The 27860-nt window shown below is 41.7% G+C and overlaps 1 protein-coding gene across 6 annotated transcripts in view; it reads left to right on the forward strand.

The window, feature by feature from the left end:
* LOC130931246 (uncharacterized) overlaps positions 1-27860 on the forward strand; it is a 159601-nt gene that overhangs the window by 113495 nt on the left and 18246 nt on the right. For 5 of the 6 annotated variants that reach the window (XM_057859873.1, XM_057859875.1, XM_057859874.1 and 2 more), the window contains 4 exons: positions 10299-10381; positions 11600-13307; positions 18770-18933; positions 19752-19912. In XM_057859873.1, the coding sequence (XP_057715856.1) occupies positions 10299-10381; positions 11600-13307; positions 18770-18933; positions 19752-19912 (2116 nt within the window). The remainder of the gene's footprint in view (positions 1-10298; positions 10382-11599; positions 13308-18769; positions 18934-19751; positions 19913-27860) is intronic. The other variant, XM_057859872.1, reaches the window with a different exon arrangement.

Raw genomic sequence — 27860 nt, forward strand, 5'->3', positions numbered from 1 at the left:
TACTGTTCTTCAATTTATTGAGCTCTCAAATCGTGGTAAGTTTAATATACAAAATGAATACATTTAAAATGTTGTACAATTAGATTTTTCCATGTGAGTAGCTTCCACAGATTAGCACCATGGAAAAAGTTCGCCAAAAACAAAACACACATTTTCCTTTCAAATTCTATATACAAACTAAGTAAAAGCTTACAAAGATGAATGTTAGCCTAGGCTCAGCTGGGAGAGCAACTTCGTTGAGTGTTACAGCCGCAGAGTGAGAAAACAAGCTTGATTCGCTTGAATGAAGGGGAAAAAGTGATAGCATCAAAGATCGCTAATTGCGAACGATGATCTTGCCCCAAGCACAAATCCACGTTCGCTGGATCAAGGTGAGGTCTCACTCCCAATGTGTTTTTTTTGTTTTGTTTTTTTTTGTGTTTTTTTTTAGATGAAACCTTTCCACAACAATATTGACATTTTAACTAACTTATACATTTTTACCTAACTTATGAACTCCTTATGTTCTTTTTAACACAAAGGCATGACATCATGTAGACTAGAGTTGACACAGTGGCTGAAAATGGCGAAACTTCACTTAAGCTTTTCCACCCTCAAAAAAAAGTCATGCAGCATAAATTTTTAAAAATTTTATTCAGAAGTGTTTTTACTTTATAGAACTTATTTTGTTCTTGCTGTAATCTTGTGCAACTTGAGCTGTGGCTGTGAGTATAGTCTATAAGTTATAATAAGTTTATATACGTCTAATAAGTTAAAATATTTTTTTATCGACAATTTATTTATTTTAACAATATATTCATGTTCCAATTTGCAACTATGGTCTGAAAAAAAAAAATCCTTTTCAATGGAAAAAAAGTTGTTTTTTTAAACCCATACAACTCAAAATGTTTGGGAGCTATAATTGCAATACCGTGATACCGTGAAACCGCGATATTTTTGCTCACGGTTATCGTACCGTCAAAAAATCATACCGGCACATGCCTACTCCCTAGGTGCCAATATCTCAGATATGCACCCTGTAACTAGATATAAATTTCACATTCAATCAAAAAATACCCATTTTCGTTTTGGGTTTGGAATATGGGTGCAAGAAACTTTGTGGAGCAGTTTTGCACAAGATATTGACTCCTTAAATTTCATTGAAATAACTGAATGGAACAGGCCTTTTTGAAAATTTCAAGGGGGCGCCACTGAGCAATTTTGTTACATTTCTTCACAAGGTCGAAAAATTATCTAAATTTACATCAAGCTGCATGTATGTACAAATTTTGGTGAGTCGCTGCTAGTAAACATTCAAAACTTCAAACATGGGGGAAGGTCGGCTTTAATTTACCGTTTTAATAATATTTTTAATTTAAACATTTTATGTTTGCGTTTTGTTCTTTTTGAAGCAAAAGAATAAACCGTGTGGTCGCCATTGCTTCGAGTTGTTCAAAGCTGTTGTCAAGGAAGTGCATCATTGGCTGTTGCCTTGTCAAACTGCACTACCCCCTAGGGCCTAGCATGAATACTACATTCTTTTAATGCGGAATTGGGACATTGTTCAAATCAAGGCTGAACCAAGACGGAGCCATGTAAATGCAAACGTGAAATGAGTCGTATTCTCGGCGCATTTCCATGTAAACGGCCCCTAACACTAGATGAAATTTGTCTTGAGATTTCATTGACTAAAATTAACACATTTGAAATGACTAAAAAGACTAAAAAGTATTTAAGACAAAAATTAAAATGGCTGCCAAAAACAACACTGCTTGGCTAAAAAGAACAGACATTAAGTCATTGTTGCTGCTGCTGCCCCCAGTTTGTGGGCTGGCAACTCTATTTATTCAGGTAAAAGTAAAGGAGGAGCAAGCAAGGAGCATAGACATACAAGGAATGGATTACATGGGGGCCACCTTCTCAAAAAATTAGCATATTGTGATAAAGTTAATTATTTTCTGTAATGTACTGATAAACGTTAGACTTTAATACATTTTACAATTTTACAATGTAAATATTTTTCACCTTGGCACTTACATGCTCATACATTTCTCCGGGGAGAGTTGGGACCGGGCTTTACAGTCCCGGCCCGGCTCCCCCCTGTTTTTAATGCACCACACACCAAGGTTGTGGGATGGTTGGGACCTGTTGGGGGTGGGGGTACCTCACGGCTGCCTCCTCACCACAGGCCCCGCCATCTCTGCACCTTTTTTATATGCACCACACATCATACTCCACAGGAGAGCTCTGGCAAAGGGCGGTGGGACGGGCGGCTGGGCAGAAGCTCCATGCTGCGGTCCCACTGCCCCAAGCCAAGCTCTCCTATTTTAATGCATACATTGCACTACCCTCCCCTCACACCCCCATCACGGTGCTGGGTGATGGCTGCCAGTCGGGAACCTGGCAGCCACAGTAATAGGGTGGTAGGTGGGTCCCACACTTTTTTATATGGCGTGGCTCCTGGGGTGTGGCCTCCCCTCTGCCTCGGCTGCCGGCCGCGGGAGTAGGTTGGGGGGTCGGGTCTCCGATCTTGCATCGCCCCGTGGCAGTTCCTGGGCGTTCTCCTGCCTCCGCCTTCCCCTCTCTCCTCTGGCTGGGCATCCGCCCTGCGCTCCGTCGCGGGTCGCTGACTGGGCGCCGGTGTATCAGCGGGGTGTCGCCTGCACCAGCAGGGGACCCTGCCTTGCCTGGGGCTTGGTGGGCCGCTGGGGGTCCCGTGGCGTGCCGTGCCGGTTGGGGGGCTGCGGCTGTGGCTCGTGGCCCGGGTGGGCGGGCGGGGGTGGGTGTAGGCGTGGGGTTGGTGATGCGTCCCCTCCTGCCATCCCTGAAGGCCGGTTGATGGGTGCGCGGGTGGCCCGGGGGACCACCCTGGGTCTCGGGGGGGGGGGGACGATGGCTCCTTTGCTGGGCTGCGGGAGGAGGGATGGGCTGCGCATGGCCCCCCGCCCTCCCTCCCTCCCCGGGCTGGCTGGGTGGGGGCTGTGGCCCTGGGTTGGCGCCCACGCGGCTTCTCCACCCGTCTGCGTGGCTGTCGCGCGCCCGGTGGGGCCTGCGTGCTGCTGGATGTGGTAGGGCATTCTCGGGTCGGGGGTCCCGGTGCCGGGATTGGCGATGCGGCGGCGTAGGGTTGGTCGCCAACGGGCTTACTCATAAGAGATTCACACGATTACTGGGTTCTAGATCACAGAACTGATTTGTGTACACTCTACCCCTTTCAATCACTTAGCTTATAGGCTTATAGACACCCCCACCCCCATTCTCCTCTTTCACTGGCCAATAGGCCCCCACATGGTGTAAACCGGAAATACATCTCGCTGACGATAGCACCAGCATATTAGTAACTAGTTTAGATGTTCAATGTATTTCTAGTTGTTGTTTGTGTATGTGTTTCTTTTCCTTCTTCTCTTGTATTTCTTTTCTTCTGTCCCCCCATAATCCCTTCCTGTTTGCTGCTTTGTCATAATAAAAAGGTATTTTGAATGATCACAATGGGAGTATGTCAGACTCTCAATGTGAAACATTAAAACTGTTCAGAATCTGGGCACTTAGACTTCCATTCTCTGTGTCAAACAGCTGAACAGGACAGGTTTAAAAAAAAAAAAAAAAAAAAAAAAAATACATTTTAGATTCATTACGCACAACTGTATGGAGGACCAAAGCTGCCAAAATTCAAAATAAAAATAAAAATAAAAATAAATCAATCAATAAAAAGCAAAATAAAAACGAAAATAAATACAAAAATAAGAAATATGATACAAAAATTAAATATAAATACAAAAATACATTTGGAAATAAGTAGCTAATTAAATAAAAGTAGAAATAAAAATGAATATATATACAAAAATAAGAAATTACATTAAAAATGTAAGAATAAATACAAAAATAAATGTGGAAATAAATACAAAAATAAATATATTGATTGAAATAAATGTCAATCAATAAATAAAAATGCTTTGCCATATATTTACTTATTTCATTGTCAGTGCCAACGTTCAAGTGGAAATGTTATTCAAATGAGGGGGCGGTACTACATGTGTTGAACTATTCACCCATTGGTCGATCGACATGCCAGTTCAGTGATCCTCTCGATCGACGAAGTAATGTCTGCCTTCCTGCTGCTTGCTTGCTTGCTTCGTAAAATAATGGGACGAGACGAGAAGGTCTGAATCCAAGCGGCTACGGGATGCTGGCAATCGGTTGGATGAGGAAAAGGTACGTATTAAATTGGTAATTTGGTGTGTGTTTTTTTACTTAAGTCCAGTTGAGGTATGTTGAATCTATATAATCTTCCATAAGCTAATACCTTGCGTTGGGTCTCAGGAAGGGGAGGCAAGGCGGGACATGGATAAAGCTGCTAACAGCATTAAACTCACAAGGAATAGTTTAGCGTTAGCGCAATTTAGTGAAGCAAAATTCACACATTCAAATTCGTGTGGTGCTCCGGGAGACTGTTTGCACCGGCTGGTGTCTCGTTTAATGCTTTCATAGCTAATCTATTATACCATTTTGCCGTTGTCATCTATTTTCTTCTAGATACTTCTGAGGAAGGTTGGGGTGTCGTTCCCCAACAATAAGACATCTCTCGTCCTCACTTATCTACGTGCTTTTTTTTTTTTTTTTTTTTTTACCCTAAAGCTCCCCGAAGACGCAATAAATTTACATTTCAGGGAATGCTGATGGTGAGCAGTTGGCCAGTATTAGGGGAAAAAGTTACTGACCTTAAGTGGCTCATGTTGGTGTCCAGTGGACAATTTTTTTGATGAACGAGTTAGTTGTGCTGGAAGTCCTTTTTTGTACATCAATTGCCTGTTTATCATTTGTATTGTATTACACTGGTCATCAATAAAATATTACTTTGCAGAAAAACAATCATTGCCTTTATTATTTCTTCACATTATTGAGGTACTGTCACATCAACGACAACCAACATTCTATGCTGTCATTTAAAACAGGTCCAAATATTTGACGCAGGATGGATAGTCTCGTTGTAGACATTCAATACATTAGAAAATTCTGACATCTGCTGAATTTCTTCAGGAGTCGAGGCCTGTCGCAGCTGCACTTCTGGGACTGACATCGACATGGGGGTGATGACCATGTGGACCATCACATAAAAATGCAAATATGTAATTTAAAGTTGAACCAACTAGTCCTAAAATATAACTAAACATGCACACATCGTATATGGCAAATTTAGTTATTGATTAGCCTCATCTGTATGTGCCTAGCCCTAGACTGTGAAAGTGTTTGCATTTATATAATTTTATTTAACTTTTTTGGTCAGGGATATTTCATGCTTTTATTGTTTTTTTTTTTTTTATGTTATGTTTTTGATTAGAAACGTGCACTTTACATTATCCCTTTTGAAGTTGAACTTGTTAAGCCATTTTCAAAGAGCCAACAAGCAAAGAGGGCGTGCCACACCTCATAATTTGATTTTGATGGGTAAAATTTCATCCAATCATCTCCCAGAAGTGGCAACTAAAACTATACCAACATTTCTGCAATAACAGACAATGTGTTGCAGGACCCAGAATTTTTTTTCTTAATTCTGAGACATAACATTTTTGGGTTTCTTATTTTTGCAAGCCATAAACATCAACATTTAACTCATTGGCTGCCATTGACAGCGCTTGACATCCAATCAATTTTTGACTGGGAGAGGCTGGCAGCGAAAGCACTCCAAATCTAAATGAATTAGATTCCTAGCGCGTAATAAATAATAAAAGCATGAAATATTTAAACTTAATTTAAAATGGTCTATATTATACTGTATATGGGTTTATCTTGGTCTTAATAATGGTCTTAATATATTTTTGTACTTCCTTCCGAGTCCCCCAATATAGAGCTTTAATTTATGACTTAATGGTTTCCACTTGCAAGTTGGCGCTGACAATGAAATAAGTAAATATAAGGCAAAGCGCTTTTATTCATTGATTGACATTTATTTCAATCAATATATTTATTTTTGTATTTATTTCCACATTTATTTTTGTATTCTTACATTTTTAATGTAATTTCTTATTTTTGTATATATATTCATTTTTATTTTTACTTTTATTTAATTAGCTATTTATTTCCATATTTATTTTTGGATTTATTTTTAGTTTTTGTATCTTAATTCTTATTTTGTATTTATAGTCGTTTATATTTTGCCTTTTATTGATTTATTTTTAATTAGTTTTATTTTTAATTTTGGCAGCTTTGGTCCTCCATACAACTGAAGTAGTTCAAGGCTTTTATTGTTTTAATATTGATAATTTTGGCACATTAGTCAAGAAAAAACAAAAATCCCTATCTCAAAAAATTAGCATGTTTCATCCGAGCAATACAAAAGTTTTTTTTAAATACAAAAAGATTTAACCTTCAATTATATCAGCTATGCACTCAATACGGCTAGGTTCATACTACAGGTCTTAATGCACAAATCCGATTTTTTGCCATGTTTTTTTTGGCGTGCATGTTCAGACTGCCTGTTCAAGTATCACGCATGCGTACTACTTCGCAATCCGAGATGCACTCAGCAAAGAGACCCGCATACGAAGAAGCATCAAAACAAATTACACATGCTAGCTGTATGTCATTCCAAAGTGATATTTTTATTTCCAAAAAGAGGACACAAATAACAGACATTAATAATCCCCGTTTAGTCTTGTATTCAAAGTTTATATGGACTGATAGAACGCATACACGCACACACGAGCCTTGACGTGTGTGCGTGAAATGACGTGGGTGTGTCAGTTAGCCCCGACTCGGCCATGTGTGCAGTAATGAAATATTGCTCATTCGGCGCACGGAATTAAAATTGAAAATGGTAAGGATTATTCTTTTCTTCAGTTTATTTTTTTTATGACTGTGGTCAAGCCCGCTTCGTGCTTAAAAGCAGAGTTCAAGCTAGGCGCTAATGCCTACATGGCTGCCGTCCTCAGTGCCTCTTGCTCTTTGTTGACGTAATTGCTGCATGAATTCCGATTTGGGAGTCTTGACAGTTCAGAACGCCAGTCACGTTCTGAAAAAATGTGGCCCAGAATGGATTTGAATCACATCCGAAAGTGACTCAGATCGGATTTGAAGCGGTCCACTTCTATGCGACTTGTCCCGTTCAGACAGTCAAGTTGATACTCGGTCGGGAAAAACACGAAAAAAATCGGATCTGTGCGTTAAGACCTGTAGTGAGAACCTAGCCTACTTGGTCAGGAATCCTTTTGCAGAAATGACTGCTTCAATGGGTTGTGGCACTGCTGAGGTGTTATGGAGGCCCAGGATGCTTCGATAGCAGCCTTAAGCTCATCCGCAGTATTGGGTCTGGTGTGTCTCAACTTCCTCTTCACAATATCTCACAGATTCTCTATGGGGTTCAGGTCAGGAGAGTTGGCAGGCCAATTGAGCACAGTGATGCCATGGTCAGTAAACCATTTACCAGTAATTTTGGCACTGTGAGCAGGTGCCAGGTCGTGCTGAAAAATAAAGCTTTTCAGCAGATACAAGTAGTGCTGTCACGACTAGTCGACGTTGTCGACGTCATCGATGACGTAAATACGTCGACGGGCAAAACATACCGTGGACGGGTAATGACAGGAAAAAATTACATGCGGATAAAGTTTATAATGGTGGGCGCTCGCGATGCAAGTGGTGAAAAAAAGCGGACCAAAATGGCCAGAGCCTGGAATTATTTCAGGGAAAATATGGAGGGTGCCACTGTGTGTACAGTACTCTTGCCAAGCCGAGCTCGCATACCCGCACGTAGCACGTCGGCAATGAACGAACACTTGAAGCGCCGTCACCCAAGTGTAATTTTGGAACACAACAACAAATGACAAGCCATGAGACATCGTCAGGTGTGCCGCGAGAAATCGGGCGGAGGTGCAGTTGGAGGGAGGAAGGAGTAGGTAGAAAGTTCTGGTCGTGTGCAGATGAGCGAGGTAGTGCTCTTGCCGCGTTCAAGAACTGCTCGGATTTCTAGCTATCAGCGACCTTGCTGTCCACGACAGTGTTGACCCCAGCACGTCTACTGCACATCATTTGGTTAGACTGGTCGTGTGTCGATTATACTGAAAGTGTCCTTGAAAAACACTGGCGGATTGTAATTATTTTTTTTAATTGAAGTTGCCTTTATGTGCGTCTTCTCAATTTGCATCATTGTTTTTTCCACATGTACTTCATTTTATTAATCTACTCTGCTGCTGTCCCTGAAAGCTGTAGATCTCGACATCTCTGTGCACAGCATACAGATTGTATTTATTAGAATCATGGAAGCTCCCACTTGGGGAGAAAAATATATACAGTATTTATACATAATATAATAAAAATGTATATGGAAACACAGCACTGGCCTGCTTACTATAATCCATGACTGCGCCAATGTTACTTTATATTTTAAAGTATTATTGTGAATATACATATAGCAGTATACTATCAAATTAGCACTATATACAGTATTTAATTTTTGATACTATGATTATGTGTGCCTTTCATTCAAAATAATTGTAAGATTTCCGTGTGCCTTCTGCTTGATCTATTTTCAGATTAAAACAAAAGTTGAACAGTTTTTCCCCTCCCCCAAAAATGCGGAATGCGCACCAGAATGAGCATCTGAACTCACACAAAGTATTCTGAAAATAATTGTCTGGGACATTGCAATTCATTTTAACATTTAGAACAATATAGACATACCACAAAAAAAGGTAAGAATTGTTTTGACTCCTGTTAAAAAGGTGAGGTCACAGTGTTTCCGTTTACATTTTTTTGCAGTAGTTAATGCCAGCAGCATTTGACCTCATTGTTTGTGATTTATTATTGATATGTATGTTATTTATTCATACGTTAATAAAAGAATTTAGGTGTTCCAAAATGTTTTTTGTGAACTAATAAGCTTCATCAAAAAAATCATTACTAAATTAGTAAAAAAAAAAAAAAAAAAAAAAAATTATTAGATTAGTCGACGAATCGTAAAAATAGTCGGCTGACTAATCGGGAGGAAATTAGTCGTTTGGGACAGCCCTAGATGCAAGCATGAAGTGCTCCAAAATCTCCTGATAGCTAGCTGCATTGAACCTGCCCTTGATAAAACACAGTAGACCAACACCAACAGCTGACATGGCACCCCAGACCATCACTGACTGTTGGTACTGACACTGGACTTCAGGCATTTTGGCATTTTCTTCTCCCCAGTCTTCCTCCAAACTCTGGCACCTTGATGTCCGGATGACATGCAAAATTTGCTTTCATCTGAAAAAGTACTTTGGACCACTGAGCAACAGTCCAGTGCTGCTTCTCTGTAGCCCAGGTCAGGCACTCATGCCCCTGTTTCAGGTTCAAAAGTGGCGTGACCTGGGGAATGCGGCACCTGTAGCCCATTTCCAGCACACGCATGTGCACTGTGGCTCTGGATGTTTCTACTCCCAACTCAGTCCACTGTTTCTGCAAGTCTGGAATCGGCCCTTCGCCACAATCTTTCTCAGGGTGCGGTCACCTTTTCTGGTTGTGCAGCGTATCCTGCCACACTTTTTCCTTGCCACAGACTTCCCACTGAGGTGCCTTGATACAGCACTCTAGGAACAGCCTATTCGCATAGAAATTTCTTTCTGTGTCTTAGCCTCTGGCTTGAGGTTGTCAATGATGGCCTTCTGGACAGCAGTCAGGTTGGCAGTCTTGCCCATGATTGTGGTTTTGAGTAATGAACCAGGCTGGGAGTTTTCGCAGGGGTTTTGAGTTAATTTGTTGATTCAAATGATTAGGTTAGTGGCTTCTTTAGAGTACCGTTTCATGATATGCAAATTTTTTGAGATGGGGAGTTTTGGTTTTTCTTGACTTTTTTGTCAAAATCATCAATATTAAAACAATAAAAGGCTTGAACTGCTTCAGTTGGGTGTAATGAATCTCAAATATATGAAAGTCTAATGTTTATCAGTACATTACAGAAAATAATGAACTTTATCACCGTGCATTTGCGGTGATGGCGCCCAGGCTGTGGAACCAATTACCACTTACTATTAGACAGGCCCCCTCACTTACGGATTTTAAATCACGTCTTAAAACATTTTATTTTTCTTCAGCTTTTAATGTGCAATGACAGTTTATGACCTCGTCTTTTATTTATTTTATTTTATGTGATTGTTTTATCTTTCAAAGTTGACTTATTTTGCTGTGTTTTGCTATGTAAGGCACTTTGGTCTCCTTGGCGGATTTTTAAATGTGCTATACAAATAAAGTTGATTGATTGATTGATTGATATCACAATATGCTAATTTTTTGAGGAGGACCAGTATATGGTTTGCATTTCAGTAACTCCAGTGAAACCCTTGTTTTCTGTACTCCAGATGTGACTATCAGTGCACCAGATGAACAATCCATCATGACATACGTTGCGCAGTTCCTTCAGCACTTTCCTGGGATGGAAGAGGTAAAAATTTCTGAGCTTGTTTTTCATTACATAACTTACCTACACTACCGTTCAAAAGTTTGGGGTCACTTAGAAATGTCCTTTTTTTTTTTTTTTTTTTAAAGAAAAGCACTATTTTTTTCCCAATTAAGATAAGATTAAACAAATCAGAAATGCGTTGTATACATTATTAATGTGGTAAATGACTATTCTAGCTGCAAATGTCTGATTTTTAATGCAATATCTACATATTTTTAAAGTAGCCCATTTCTAGCAACTGCCAATTGCCTCTGAGGGATAATAGATGATTGGAAAACCCTTGTGCAAAGATGTTGGCACATTTAAAAACAGTTTAGCTGGTTAGACAAGCTGTAAAACTGACCTTTCTTTGAGGTAGTTGAGTATTTGGAGCACCGCATTTGTGGGTTCAATTCAACTCTCAAAATGGACAGAAAAAGAAAACTTTTATGTGAGAGCAGCACAAACAGGCTCTTACCAGAGTAGAAAGAGAAGTGGGAGGCCCCGGTGAGCAAGAACACAAGTACATTGGAGTATCTACTTTGAAAAATAGAAGTCTGACAGGTCCTCATATTGCAGCTTCATTAAATAATACTCGCAAAACGCCAGTGTCAACAGTGAAGGGTGAAAAGACTACGGGATGCTAGCCTTCAGGGGCGAGTGGCAAAGAAAAAGCCATATCTGAGAAGAAAAAAGGAAATGGTGATCTTGAGCAAAACAACACAGACATTGGACAGAGAAAGGTTGGAAAAAACTTATGGACAGACAAATCCAAGTTTGAGGTGCTTGGATCAGAGAAGAACTTTTGTGAGATGGAGAGCAACTGAAAGGATGCTGGAAGGGTGCCGACGCCATCTGTCAAGAATGGTCGATGTAACGTGATGGTCTGGGGTTGCTTTGGTACTGGTAAAGTGGGAGATTTGTACAAGGTAAACTAGATTTTACAAAAAGAAGGCTATCACTCTATTTTGCAACGCCATGCCTGTAGAAAACGCTTGATTAGAGCCAAAGAAAATTATTATATCAAATAAAAATCCTGATTTCTAACCTTGTCAATGTCTTGCCTATATTTTCTATTCATTTTGTAACTCATTTGAAAAATAGAAGTGTGACTTTTCAAGGAAAACACAAAATTGTCTGGGTGACCCAAAACCTTTGAACCATAGTGTATATAGGATGATGATGATTTGTGCACTGATTTTTAAACGTTGACTTCCTTAGCGATCAGAGCCTTACCCCATCATCCAAAGCAGTATTTCAATGGGACGACTCAACATCAGTGAACTTGACACCCACGTTTTGGGAAATGGTATTCATGGCAACAGAGTGAGAGAGAGATGCATGATGTTCCAGGCGGAATGTGCAAAAGCCCCACCCAAAAGATTTCCTTTTGTGCCAGCCGACAGAAGGGACAGTTCACCGTCCATTCTACCGTGGCTAAGTGAAGATGTCTTAGCCGATTTCACTTCCACGGAAGACAATTCAAGAAGTGCAAACAAAAATTCTGAAGAACCTTTGGACGAAGTCTTAACTGACATAACTGACAACCCTCTACCATTGACACACAGTGACTCTCTCTTTGATTCTTCATTGCCTGAGTTGATTCAATCTGTGTCAGTCATGGATGATTCTGCTATCGGCTCTCCGAATTCCTGGGCGGAAAGCGAGGATGGAGTAATTCAAGTGAAATCTTATGAGAGTCCAAGTGACTGTTCATTGTGGGATTGTGACACTTCTTGGAGCGTACACTGTACAAGCCATATTGAAATGACCTCTGTTGATGGAGTATCTGTTCCCATTTCACGTGACGTGCAAGTTGACCGGTCAAATATTGATGAAGGTATTTATTCCCTCACGCCTATGGAAGAAACGCAAGAAAAATTGCTAGGAGAGGAAAAAGTTGATGTGACACTTAGAAAAGAGACAGAAGTAGATTTCAAAAACAATTCCAAAGACTTTTTACAAACACCATTGAAAGAAATTAAATTCAACAATGAGAACAAAGAGGATCAGTATCAACAGATGGAAAAAAATGACCGTTCTAAAGAGGAAGAACATCCCAGTATAAGAGAGACATTATTTGGAGCGAACTATCAAAAAAGTGATGATACGAACCATTCCCGTTCATATCCCGAAACTGAACTCTGTTTCGACCGACCACGTTCAGATAAATTCAGTGTTATATCAAGTGCTGATGAAGAACAGGAATATTCGAAGCGAGTTATGGATCTTGTGGAGGATTTACAGTTTGATGAAAAGATAGTTGTTGATCAACCTGTCGAAGGAGTTGAACTGGAAAACAACTTACAAAAACCCAAAAATGACCAAACAGATTTTCAATATAAACAAATGGATGCAAATTCTTTCGTAAAAATCGATGTTACTCTCAGAGACGACTCCCCCGCTGTGCACTATGATGCAGATACAGTTGTGTCATGTGTAGATAACGATCAGATGGAAAGTGATACCCACCAAGCCCCGTGTTTTACCAAAATTGAACAATATTCTTACCAACAACCGAATTGTGACGAGCAGAGTTTTTTTCATCAAGCTATGGATAATACAATGGATTCACATGTAAATGAAAGACAAATTGACTGTCAGATAAGTGTTAATATTGATGCAGAAGTGGAAGAGGAACAGGAGAAAACTGCTTGTCCATTGGCAGACCAAAGGGAGGGGGAGAACATTTTATGTTTTGAGGCTGTCACAAAAATGCAAATCAAAGCAATTGATGCCGAGAAAACAGATTGCCCACCTCTTCAGCCAAAATTGAACTCCGAGAACAAATATGAAGACTTCACTTCAAAACAGAACACAGGAAGTTATCCTGTGAACACAAAGAACATGTCTTCAGCTGTTCAAGCAGCTAAAGACCAAGATGACCAACAACATAATACATTCCATTCCGATAAACTCGGACCCAGAGGTAAGAATATGGATTTATTTCATTTAATGTATGTTGCGGACCTACTATAGATAGTCATAAGTTCAAATAAAGAAAATTTTTAAAAATTGGACCACGAGAATATACTCATTGTATTACGAGCTTTAGGGGCAGTTTACTTGGTGACTCTGCGACACCAAGACACACTGACTGTTGCGGAGTGGCCTCGCGTTCCTATGGTGTCGGCGGAGAGGGACGGCAAAGATGCAAACCTTGGAATCCTGCCTCCAAAGTGGTAGGATTTGATTGCGGGGGCTTGCTCTGCATCCATATCAAACTGAACACTCCAGCGCCGAAAACGTCAGCACTCGCACATGTCGCATTGGGCATGTGCAGCAGTGCTAATAAATATTAAAAAGGCAAATGACAGAATGTCGGCTTTAATTTACTGTTTTAATATTTTTAACTTAAATATGTTGAATGTTTCCATTTTTGTGCCTTTTGGAGCAAAAGAAAAATGTCATTGCTTGGAGTGGGCGGGCATGTTGACTTCCGGGCTGAGGAGGTTGTTGGGGTCAAAGTGCATCATTCGCTGTCGCCTTGTAAATCTACACTGCCTCGAGGGCCTGGCATGAATACTACACCATTTTGATGCGGAATTGCGACATTGGTCGAATGGAGACGGAACCATATTTATGCAAACATGAAATTTTTCGTCTTCTCGGAGAGTCACCATGTAAACAGCCCCTTAGAGAGATCCACATACATAAAGACTTGTAGTTCTTAAAATGAGTTATAATAATTTGATTTTAAACCCCCTCTTGATGTTTTGGTTTTTATAAATTTTGTCAAATTACTTTAACTACTAAGTCGCCATTGTTGTTGACGTCAAAATGCACCCCGGGCGTGACGTCAACGGTTAGCGCTGCCGGGCTTTCAAATGATGACTCTTTAGCGACACAAAGATTTCATCTGTTCAGCCCGTTCAATTTGAACCGGAGCGGAACATTAATAAGCAGGACAGCATTGTCGATAGTTCTCAAAATGAGCAGCAAAAGCAAAATGAACAGGAAAAACGGGACGGGACGAGAAGAAAGTAGGACAAAACCGGTAGTGTTCATGTGGCAATTTCGTCTAGTGACTGTGACAGCAAACACTCTCCTTCTCCGTCACTGCAGGAGAGTATTTGCTGTCACAGTCACTAGACAAGAATTGTTTTTTCTTTACAGAACTCCACGGTAAACTTTGTGAAATCAATAGGGGTGTAACGGTACACAAAAATCTCGGTTCGGTACGTACCTCGTTTTTGAGGTCACGGTTCGGTTCATTTTTGGTACAGTAAGAAACCAAAATGCAAAATATAAATGTGCTAGTAGTTTATTACACACTTTTGTGCTTTCAACAATAGGAACATTAGCCTATACAAAGCTAGAATTCTGCTCAAAAAGTAGCGGGTATTTAAAGATAATCCAACAACAATTTGCCTTTCAGACCCCGCGTATTGGTCAGCTTTCTTTCTGAAAGAAAGACGAAAAAAGAAGTCCTGTGCTAAAGAGAAAACCAATCCCAATGACAAAGATTTTAACATGTATTTTACAAATTAAATGCCTCAATGAAACATTTTTTTTTCTTATGAACGGTTTTCAAAAGCTTTATTGGTGGATTTTCTCAAGTTAAAGCGCCACACAGAAATTAATAAATTTAATTGTGTAAGCAGGATGTGTGTATTATTCTTATTATTTAATTACAGGTGTTTTGGCTCATTTCAATTTATTTTATTTAAATGGGATATTATTTATTTAATTATATGTTTATATTTTACAAATGTGCTGTAGTATTCATTTATATTGTATATTTTATGTTGTATAACTTCCTATAACTATAACTATCCTAAGTTCCTATGTGAATATTAGTTCCTACGTGTTTAGTTGTGGTAGGAGGGTTTTGTATTGAACAAGGGGCCGTGTTGGTTATTATCATAGCAGAGAAGACAGCAGTAAATCAACATAGACATGTCAACTGTGCCCCGATCTACCACTCAAGAGATCTGATGGACTCAAAAAGTAGGTTACGATTGCATATTAGTTTGAAAATCGACCGGATCCACCGTATTATTACACTTCTGCCCCGATCCTAGCTACCAGTAGTAGTATTGACGCAGGAGGGCCGCGTCTCGCGTCAAATAATAAACTCAGCCGTTCTTTTTGCATACGTCGCGTTGAGCCGCTTCTGGGACGCTTCAAGGACGCATCTAACACGCGGCTGCACTGCGACTGGTGTGCATTGGCTGATTGACTCTAACGTCCGCGTTTCACTGCATTCTTGCGGCGGCCACGTTGTCGCGCCGTTGACATTCCTGGGTTGTACTATCCTACCGTGTTGGTCCTCATTATAGTAGAGAAGACTGAGTAAATATAATCTACACAAAGAAACTGTAACCCGATCGACTCACAGCCTCGAAAAGTAAGGGTTACATTACGTCAGAAACTCGTTCGGTACGCTTCCGTTCCGAATCGAGCACCACGTACCGAAACGGTTCAATACTATTACATGTACCGTTACACCCTTAGGAATCAAACTTATACACCCTTAGTAATGCAACTTTTTCCAATATAGTTATGGAGATTGTTAGCATCCAGAGCTGTCACGTGCTTCAAATATGATTAGGATATATAGACCCTACTCACCAACGTCACAGAATGACGTGTCGCTGTATCCGGCCGCCATATTGTCCGTCAGTGTTTATCCGTATTCTCAATGGTTTCAATTTGTCGTGCAATTCATGGAAGCCCCGGTGCTTTCAGACCCTGTAAACTCATTGGATGCGACGCATAAAAGGCGTTATGTGGAAAAGCTTCAATCTATCCATTCGCCAGATCCATATTTGATGCCTAAATCTATATTTTTCGACCCGCTGTCTTCGCCCTCTCTGCCTGACATTGGCTACCCTGATATCTACAACTATTTTGTCCACACAAAATCAGCCTATTCTCACGAAAGTTTGAAAAACTTTAAGAGCAGCACTCTAAGCAACATTACCCCGTGTGACCCTTCCAATTTTTATGGCCGACGCTTCAAGGATAGGTGGATATTGGAGTATTTCTTCAATAAAACACGCAACAACTGTGTCTGCCTCATTTACAAAGAGACAGTCGCTGTTCGATGTGACGCAATATTACTAAACAAGACACGCTGACATGTACAACATTACAGGGAAGATACGCAGCGAGAAATTATAGCAACTTGAAGCTAGTTTATTTTTTCACAGCAGCAGTATTTCGCAAGAGTCCGAGTGTCGAAAGAGAAAGCCAGAAAGACGAGACTGTTGAAATTATGAATTAAAAAAAATAATAGAGCAAATGTGACACACAGAAGGGCTTGCTAAAGTTTGTTTAAATATATTGTTCTATGTAAGTCAGCCAAGGTAGCCCCCCGCATTTTTACCACACCAAATCTGGCCCCCTTTGCAAAAGGTTTGGACACACCTGTTTAACTTCTTTCACTTGGTACCAGCTAAATATTATTCAAAAAATAATGATGGTGGAAGAAATAAACATCTTGAATTTGAAACTGTATGTTGTCGGCGATTAGCCTCGCAATTATCTTAATTGTGGTTGTCAGCCCAAAACCCTCTAAATATATATTAAATGCATCTTACCAGATATAAAATGACTACTACATAATCTGTAGTGATCATTGGGTGCCCAGTTTTCTCATCGAATTGCAGCAGTCCATCTCGCTCTCCTCTCCGGGTCTCTCGGAATACGGTAGAACTTCAAGTCTCTCCATCTATCTTCTCTGTTATTGCAACCAACTGCCACACACGCCTTCACCATTTTGATTATTAATGTTAACGAGCAGAAAAACACACCATAATAGGAGGAATTTACGTAGCGGTAATGCTTAAACCCGACGAGCTGACGGACAATATGGCGCGGATGCGTGGTTGTGACGTCATGTGAGTAGGGTCTATAGTTAAACACAGCAGTTTGATTGTTTTTGCAGACATCCGAGCACACAGCAACTTTGGGCTCCGCCTCCATAACCGATAGAGTGCCGCTTTAACCGATTGGAACCTGTTCACCAACCATCCTATTTTTGTCACGTTACAGCGCTGTCCAGATTGATGATCGTCTTGACGGTGTTCTCGGATTTTGCGTCCTTCTCAGTTGTTGCTCCCCAAGCTTTTGTGGCACTGATTAAGCACTCTTTTATATTCAGTTGGACTTTCATGTTCCAAAGTTGCTCAATAAAGAAGTTACATCATAAATGTCCATATGCAACATGAATACGGAGTAAATGAATGCTTCAGATGGATAAGCGACACGGAAAACGAATGAATTAATGTATTACTTAGTTAGATTGCTGGCATATCGTATCATTTTCTGCCCAACAGATTATAATGACACCTTATTTTGCACATTGAGATAAAAGAGGATGTGTATTTTATTTGCACTGTAAGCATGTTCGCTGCATGCAGGTAGCATTCATGACCACACTGGTAACATTAGCTAACACTACAGGAACCAGCTCCGTAACAAAACAATCAGACCAGCAGCAGAATGTGACGAGATCATGCCAGTTGTCATACTAGCTTTGCTAGTATCGAGCACAGCTATTCTCCCAGTAACCCCCCACCCAACTGTCATCACCCCCAGCGCGCATTGCGCGCATAAAACATGGCGCCCTCTGTAGGTCAAAACATATGCGAATATCAATGGCAATATTTTATGTGTTTCTAATAATACATTTTAGTACAAGACAACAATTGTGGCTTATTAAGGCCTACAAGTCTTTATACTCGTGGATCCATTTAAGTCTAAATATTACGGGAATGAGGTCATACGTTGTAATAATGCAAGAAAAAAAGTCCTCAATACTACGAGAAAATGTTCATGTCATGCTACGCGTCTTTGCGTTGCCTAATATATATAGATGCAGTACTACTTGACATAGTGTTGTACTGACTTCTTTAAAATGAACAAATAAATTGGGAGCCTTGACAAAGTAATCGGATAAATCCTTATATTGATTATTTTTTAATGTAGCTGTCTCAAAAGATTAAGGATATCCTTATTTGTGAAACCTTTTGTAAAATATAGAATCAAAAGACGCTCTTAATATTGTTAATTTTAACCGAAAAGGCGAAGCACTACTTAAACTACATAATTTAGTATAATAATCCCCAACGCATCCATACAACCACTTTAATCACATAATATTATCTCTTATTTGTCGTACACGTTTACATTTTCATTTTAAATTTCGGACAATTTTTTTTTTTTTTTTAATAAATCATGTATCACCTTGTTCTCTTAATATTAATTTAATCTCATAATATTATGGCTTCATTCTCATAATCCTATTTTGTTTCCTTTATTTATTCTGCCCTAATAGTCCATCCAATGAACCTATTGGTACATCAAGCGAAAATAATGAGTTTTCCACAGGCTTAAACCAAGATTGTGACTTTACCGTGCCTATGCCTTTTTACCCATAAAAAGAAGAAACCTCTCTTACAGAGCTACTTGATAGTAAAACGCAGAGCCGACAGTCTGTTTTGAGTGTAGCTGCCTTGGAGCCAGTGGCAACCGAGACTCTACCTGAAGCTCAACCTTTGAATATTATGGTTGAAGACGTCTTTGTCAAGTTGATTAATGAAGACAAGGTGAGTGAACTATTATGAATTTCATTTTTTTCTTGTGGTAACTGTAGCAAAACATGCACAGAGCAGGTCCGAGACATTTGCCAACCAAGCCACCCGAGAGCGCCAAGAAATTTTTATAAATATAGTTTGAAAGTGAACTTTTAATTGTACAATGAGGCTGAATGAGTTACAATGAGGAAATTAAGTATTTGAACACCATGCGATTAGTTCTTCCACTTAGAAATGATGGGGGCTCTAAAATCTTATCGTAGGTGCTTGTCCACTGTAAGAGACAGAATCTTAAAAAAAAAAAAAAAAAGTCCAGAAATCACATGCATGATTTTTTAAAACAATTTATCTGAGAGGAGCCAGCTGAGGTGGCTCGGTCACCTGGTTTGGATGCTCTGGAGAGATGCTCCGGGCATGTCCCACTGATGGAGGCCCCGTGGACGACTCCGGACACGTTGGAGAGACTGTCTCTCGAATGGCTTGGGAACGTCTTGGGATCCCGCCGGAGGAGCTGGTTGAAGTGGCTGAGGGGCTTCCCTGCTAAAGCTGCAGCCCGACCCCGGATTAAGCGGTAGATGATGGAGTATCCCCTATTGTCATGAAAATCATGCAGTTTAACAAACTGCACACATGGTCGCTCCAAGAAAATTGGCTGGTACACTTGTTGCTCAAAGAGCGTATGTCATCAATACAATAGTGATTTTACATACAGTAAAAAGTATGCTGAAGTTGCAAGCAGAATCATTTGTTACTGAATGAGGCTTATTGTCTCTCACTTTTCTTATTGCACAACACAAACACCACCCTTCCTTTTGTCTTCCTCGTATTAGGAGAAGACTGCGATCAAACCTGAAACTTCTGATTGCAAAGAGGAGTGGCAGTTCCGTGGGGGGCAACTCGGAGGACTCAAAGAAAGTGTTGACTGCAGCAATATAATTGAAGCTCAGCAGAGTAAACTCTGCTCTTCCTGGAGGGGCACAGACTCAATGAGGTAACTTTTTGTTCTTACTGGATTTTGGAAAGTAACCAGTGTTATGGCAATGGAGATTTTCAGATTTGGAATGCCCTGGTTAATTTGGTATTGCCGTTAATGAACTAGACAATTACTTCTTCTAGGGTATGAATGAATTTCTGCGGGTCATTAAAAAGCATGAAACGTAATGAAATCATTTTTGTGAACATTTAGGCATTAAATGGAATGAAAAACCAGAACTTAAACGTATAAGGCATCAGAAATTACTTGATTACATGATACTTGACAGTAGAAAGAGAATTTTTTTTTTTTACACGAGTTACCATATTTTCCGCACTGTAAAGTTCATTGGAGCATAGGGCGCACCTTCAATAAATGGCCTATTTTAAAACTGTTTTCAATAAGAAGGCATTATAAGTCGCAGTAGTACAACCACTAGCAAAAAGTATGGAATCACCAGTCTCGGACGAGCACTCACTCAGACATTTTGTCATGTAGAACAAACTCAGATAAAAAGCTTGAAAAAATAATGAATTAGTTCAAAAGTGCAACTCTTTAACATTCAGAAACACTACAAGAAATGAATAAAAACATTGTGGTGGTCTGTCAGTAAATGTTAATTTTATTGAACAAGTGCAGGGAAATATATATGGAATCACTCCATTCTGAGGAAAAACAATATGTAATCCTGAGAAAAAAAAACAAAGAAATAACAATCAAAACACATCTCTAGTATTTAGTAGCACCATCTCTGGCTTTTATGACAGCTTGCTCTTCTTCAGGCAGTCAACTTTGTGAGTCTCACTGGAACAGCACCAAACAAAATTCCCAGCATCATAGCCTTTTCAAGAGTCAAGAATCTGCATTGGACAAGGTGATGATGCTGGAACTTTTGTTTGGTGCTGTTCCAGTGAGATTTACCAAGATGACTGCCTGAAGAAGACATCAAAATTCCCTCAGTCCTTGATGATATGGGGCTGCATGTCAGGCAAAGGCACTGGGGAGATGGCTGTGGTTGAATCTTCAATAAATGCACAAGTTTACATTGAAATTTTAGACAGCTTTATTATCCCTTCAATTGAAAATATGTTTGTCATTTTCTAAGATGATAATGCATCATGCCGCAGAGCTAAAACTGTGAAAGTACTCCTCATCCAGTCAATTGCCACGTTTACATGGAGCCAAATATTCCAATTACAATTGGTTTAGATGTTCAAACCGAATAAATGTGTTCCATATAAACACCTCATTCGGAATGAACAGGCCCAAACCGAATGGAATTTCATTCCGATTCACAGGGGTGGAATATTCCTTTTCCCAAACCGATTAGAAGTAAAATTATATCATGTAAACAGGGAAGCGGAATGGTGTCTGGTTGCGTTCTTTCTGCACATGCTCCGTACTGACGTGGTGACGTCACTTTGTGACGTAAGTAACGTCACTTGCAACATGGCTTCCAAGCACACGCACAGCGCACCTAATTGGAGTCCGGCGGAAAGTTTATATCTATGAATCCCTCCACCAGCCCACACAACTTTTTAAATGAACGGCGTGTCATTCTGAAGTTTTGTTTCCACTCGAAAAGTTAAAACAGCAGCTCATCTGACGATCGATCTCCATGTTTTGCAACGTGACGCTTTGTTTTGATTAATCTGCGCAAGTCAGACGGCAGTTGTCAAACGTCCTTTCGGAATACAGGCAGACACATGTAAACGCTGGATCGGAATAGGTGAAGTGACATGTAAACAGCTGATCTGAAATTTCCATTCGGAATGATTTGAATCGGTATGAATAAAAGTCAGCATGTAAACGTGGCTATTGTCATGGCCTGCCAAAAGGCAGGATCTCAACCGCATTGATAACCTGTGGTGGAAATTGAAAAAAAAAAAGGTCCACAGCAAGGCTCCGACCTGCAAGGATGATCTGGCAACTGCAATCAATGAGAGTTGGTACCAAATTGATGAAGAATACTCATCAAGTCCATGCCTCAGAGACTGCTAGCTGTCGTAAAAGCCAGGCCAGAGGTGGTGCTACTAAATGCTAGAGATATGTTTTGATTGTTATTTCTTTGTTTCTCATGATTCTATATTTTTTTCCTCATAATGGAATGATTCCACATATATTTCCCTGCACTTGCTCTATAAAAATGACATTTACTGACCACCACAATGTTTTTTATTCATTTCTTTTAGTGTTTCTGAATGCTAAGGAGTTGCACTTTTGAACTAATTCATTATTTTCTCAAGGTTTTTATCTGTGTTTGCTCTACATGATAAAATATCTGAGTGAGTGCTCGTCCGAGACTGGTGATTCCATACTTTTTGCTAGGTGTTGTAGTCGTGGTTGGGGTTGCGTTATGCATCCACTAGAAGGAATTGTGCTAAAGGGACTGTCATGCGGTGATTAACCGATATTGTTCAATATGTAAGGTGCTCCGGATTATGATGCGTACTTTTGAGAAAATTGAAGGCTCTTAGGTGCGCCTTACAGTACGGAAAATACGGTACTTGGAATCAAGGGCATAGGTTTGGTCCCAACATTGGTAGGGACTGAGCAACTTCCGGGTGACATAACGTAAATATAATAATATACTGACTTTAACCCCATTATTTGACTACTTTTCCCCCCTAGTCTTGCTTCAGTCTTCATACATAACGCCAAAAGTACGTTTCTGTTGAGAAAAACATTGCATTGGTAAAAGTCTCATCTTTTTTTTTTTTTTTTTTTGTTCAGCTGTTTGACACAGAGAATGGAAGTCTAAGTGCCCGGGTTGTCTGAACAGTTTTAATGTTTCACATTGAGAATCTGATATACTCCCATTGTGATCATTCAAAATACCTTTTTATTATGACAAAGCAGCGAACAGGAAGGGATTATGGGGGGACAGAAGAAAAGCAACACAAGAGAAGAAAGAAAAGAAACACATACACAAAAAACAACAAGAAATACATAGAACATCTAGACTAATTATTAATATGCTGGTGCCATCGTCAGCGAGATGTATTTCCGGTTTACACCATGTGGGGGCCTATTGGCCAGTGAAAGAGGGGGACAGGGGTGTCTATAAGCTAAGTTATTGAAAGAGGTAGAGTGTACACAAATCAGTTCTGTGATCTAGAACCCAGTAATCATGTGAATCTCTTATGAATGTAAGCCCGTTGGCGATCAACCCTACGCCGCCCCATCGCCAATCCCGGCACCAAGACCCCCAACCTGAGCATGCACTACCGCATCCTGCGGCATGCGAGCCCCACCGGACGCGCGACAGCCACGCAGATGGGCGGAGAAGCCGCGCGGGAGCCAACCCAGGTCCACGGCCCCCACCCAGCCAGCCCGGGGAGGGAGGGCCGGCAGGGGGTCGGGGGGTCCAGCGCAGCCCATCCCTCCTCCTGCAGCCAAAAGCAAGGGACCCCCCCCCCCCCCCCCCCCCAGGATCCGGCACGCACCCATTAACCGGCCTTCAGGGATGGCAGGAGGGGACGCACCACCAACCCCACATCTATCCCCACCCCCGCCCGCCCACCCGGGCCACGAGCCACAGCCGCAGCCCCCCAACCGGCACGGCACGCCACGGGAACCCCAGCAGCCCACTAAGCCCAAGGCAGGGCAGGGCCCCCCGCCGGTGCAGGTAACACTTTGCTGATACACCGGCGCCCAGCCAGCGACCCGCGACAGAGCGCAGGGCGGATGCCCAGTCAGAGAAGAGGGGAAGGCGGAGGCAGGAGAACGCCGAGGAACTGCCACGGGGCGATGCAAGATCGGAGCCCCGACCCCCCCACCCTACTCCCGCGGCCGACAGCCCAGGCAGAGGGGAGGCCACACCCCAGGAGCCACGCCATGAGGAAAAAGTGTGGGACCCACCTACCACCCTATTACTGTGGCTGCCAGGTTCCCGGCTGGCAGCCATCACCCAGCACCGTGATGGGATTGTGATGGGAGGGTAGTGCAATGTATGCATTAAAATAGGAGAGCTTGGCTTGGGGCAGTGGGACAGCATGGATTTCTGTCCAGCCGCCCGTCCCACCGCCCTTTGCCGGAGCTCTCCTGTGGAGTATGATGTGTGTGGTGCATTTAAAAAAGGTGCAGGGATGGCGGGGCCTGTCGTGAGGGGGCAACCGTGAGGTACCCCCCCCCCCCCCCCCCAACAGGTCCCAACCATCCCACAACCTTGGTGTGTGGTGCATTAAAAACAGGGGGGAGCCGGGCCGGGACTGTAAAGCCCCGTCCCAACTCTCCCCGGAGAAATGTATGAGCATGTAAGTGCCAGAGTGAAAGATATTTACAGTGCCGTAGTGAAAAGTGCGTGAGTTAAGAGGCAGGCTCCCGTGGGCGTGGCCCCGTCCACCAGAACCACCGGCCGCAGGGCGGGAGAAGCGTCAGGGCCCCGATCAATCCCCGCCCCAGACCACCCACGGCGCCTCCACGACCGCCCCCCCCCCACCCCTCCACCTACCGAGCACCCGCCCCGCACCCCGAGCAGGCGCCAAGCCGAGCGCCGGCGACCAGGGGACGTCCACCCCACCGGCAAGGGACAACAAGCCCCACCCAAGGCCCCGCGGGCCCCAAGAGGCCCCGTCGACGGCCCCGCCGGCAGGGGGGCAGCGGTGGCCCAGAGAGGCGGACGGGGCCGGGGACAGACCAAGGGGACGGAAGTGCACCCCCCACGACCCACCCCCGGGCCAGGAGGGCCGCGCGGTATGACACCAGAGGGCACCTCCCTGGCACCCGGTACAGGGAGACGCGGCTCCGGCCAGGCGGACCCGGGAGGGAACCATGGCCGCCGCATACACCCCCGGCCTCCACCCCACCCCGGCCGGCTGGGGAAGGGCCGCGGCCCCAGACCGGCACCCGCGCGGCACGCCCAACCGCCACCACCAGCGCGCGCCCGGCGGGACCCCCGCACAGCCAGACGCAACCAGACAAGCCCCGGCCGAAAACCACGGGGGCCAAGACCGGCGACGGGACGGCCCAGGGCAGGACGCCAACAAACTCCACCTGTAAAGCTGACAGAAGAAGAGGTTTATCAAACACCATTAGATATGTGCCTAGGACCAGTGAAGTGTATTATTTAAGCATAGTTCCTTAATTGTTCCAAGTCTGATAAGTAATATATAGGGTGTTCCAAAAGAGTTGCATACCTTCCCCAGCAGCTGGAAACCAAATTGTCTGTGGGTTTCTTTGTACATTAAACCCATTGACTGACTAAACTGTGAAGGAAGAAAAAATATTTATTATATGCTGCTAGGAGTGTATAAAACAGTTCGGATTTAAACATATCCAATTTCCAGCTGCAAAAGGATGCATACAACTTCCCTGGACACCCCGCATACATCAATTTATGTATACATTTTATTATTTTTGTGACATTCCTTCGCAGGCGAGAGAGAATCCTTATTCTATGTTCATCATTCTTGCGACCGTTCCCCACTGTTGTTCATATTTGTCCATTTTATTTGTCTGTTTGGCAGATATTTTCTCTAATGTTATATATTCAATGATTAGATTTAGCCATTGGTTAATGCTAATGTTTTGTTCAGGCATGAAAATCTCTCACCTTTCGGCGAAATTCGCCGTTTTGAAGTCAAAAAGGGCGACCTACGTGAATTGCGTAGATCCGAGGAGAAATTCTTTTTTGGGGGGGGGGGGGGGGTCGGGAGGTTTTATTTCATTATTATTATTATTATTATCATCATGTGATTAACTTAGTACGTAAACTGAGCACTTAAGAAATCCAGTCAGCAAATCATTCTAGATGCTTCACTGACGAGAACTAATCATCGGGCCAAACTGCGTTCCATTATTCCAATCGCGCGCACTCTTTACGTGTACATGGAGTGCTTGGAGAGCCTTTGGTTGCATTGCAAATCCAGAGCGGGGCAGACCAAAGCGCAGCATACACACTTGCCTGTATTTGCCAGCAGATTGAATTTGGTGAGTAATGCTTTCAATCGTTTTCATATTTTGCGATATAATAAAGTTACTGCTATTCGTTGCAGCTTGCGTTGAACACTGCCAGAGCTAGCCAAATCTCCCGTGAAAAAATAGCTCCCGTTAAATTGGCGTCAAGCTCGTGTATTTAGCGGTAATATTAAGGAAGAAACGCACTGTTGAGTCAAATTAAGCGGCATGCTCTCAGATGGAGTGGGGCGCCTCGCATCGCTCCCGTCGTCCGCCAGAGACACGTTATTTTCGGCTGGGACTTGAGCTGACGGCCGGTGTCGGCACAACACCGGCTCGACGAGTGGTGGGAATGACTCTGGCTTCTTAAAGCTTTACAGAAATACAGGGATCCCTCGTTTTTCGCGATTAATGGGGACCAGAACCCGCCGCAATAAGTCAAAACCGCGAAGTAGCGACCCCCCCCCCCTTTTTTTGTGCGTGTTCAATGTATTTATTCAGATTTTACATTGGAAAAAATATACATATATATAAGACATGTTTTTTCACTTTTTTCACCAAAGTATCATTTATAAATGGGTTTCAAGCACTTCAAAATGTAAGAATTAAGATAAGTTTTAAACATGTTACTGCCCCACCGAATTATTTTTTAAACAAGAATAAAGTTGTAAGAAAATGCTTGGCTTTATTAAATGCTTCATAGTGAGTCTACTCAAACCCTCTCAGGCTTTGTTAAATGGTGATTGACACATGTGCAAAGTTTTTCTTTTTATATATATATTTTTGTTTGAAGCAACTTATTTGATTGAATAATAAAGACACAAATGTCATAGCCAAAATGTGGCCCAAACGCAAAACAACATTACTTCAATGGGAAAATTTGTTTCAATCAAGAAAAAAAGTTTTCAAATGCTTTTTTTGTCTCAAATTTATTCTTGCAATCAAAAACAATTTTTTTATTGAAGTGACTTTTTGGGGATTAAAAGTATATACTGTATTTTGATTGAAGCAACTTTGTTTTTGATAGAAGTAACTTTGTTTTTTGATTGAATAATAAAAACACAAATCTACCTCCATCGTTATTGAGAGAGAAAGAAATTAAGAAAGCTTAAAACTAAAAGCCATCGGGGAGTCTTTTTTTATTTTTTTATTTTTTTAAATATTTATATTTCGTTACATAGATATGCCTCGTAGGGAAAGGAGATTGAGGGATAAAAAAAGGAGTTGGATGAGGCTGCTAAAGGCAGTGGATACCTCATCAGCTGGGTGAATAGCAGACCTGGTAAGAACAAGTTTGCAAGGATCGTCGGGTATTAAATACAATTATAAACACAATTACAATGTTATTTTTCTATAAGATTTTATGTCATTGCTTTATTAATCATTAGGTGCTAGAGTTGTTAAGTATGAATAATAATGAAATAATAGTTTTGAGAAAACTGCTGTTGGTGGCTCAGTGACCATCTGATGTGGTTTGTTCTCAGATGAACAAGTTGAGGAAGGAAGTTTTGATGCAGAGGTTGAAGGAAGAAAAGAGGCAGATTGACTGAGTCACAGCCAGAAAGTGTTGATGGCAGTTTTGATTTCTATTCACTGTTGCCCCCTCCCAATTAAAGTCTGTCACAGTCGCAGCCAATTATTATCTAAAGCTGGTTAAAATTGAAGTTATGTTGTTTTAAGGTGTATTAAATACTTGTTCATGTGCCCCTTTTGATCTACAAGCACCCGCCCCTCCACCGGTCTCTGCACGGCCCTGCTGAAACACAGTATGGGTCGACAGAGCTCAATATTTTGTTGGGGTGTACAGTGTTCTGGAACATATTTCCTCCACACCCTTCTCACCTTTTTAACCCCTGACCCATTTTCATGCCTGTTTGTTTGTTTTTCCAATTCAACAATATGTTTTTTTTGGCTATCGTTAAACTTGCTAGTAGTGGACGGGTTTGATGGTTAGAGATATTCACTGTATTCAGATCGCCAAGCAGACAAAGAGTTGGAGACAATGGAATCCTGCAGTTCAATAGGAAAGAGAGTTTCTTCGTTACCTGTGCCCAGAAATCTTGTATTG

Source organism: Corythoichthys intestinalis, chromosome 15 (assembly GCF_030265065.1).
Source record: "Corythoichthys intestinalis isolate RoL2023-P3 chromosome 15, ASM3026506v1, whole genome shotgun sequence".
Classification (NCBI taxonomy): domain Eukaryota; kingdom Metazoa; phylum Chordata; class Actinopteri; order Syngnathiformes; family Syngnathidae; genus Corythoichthys; species Corythoichthys intestinalis.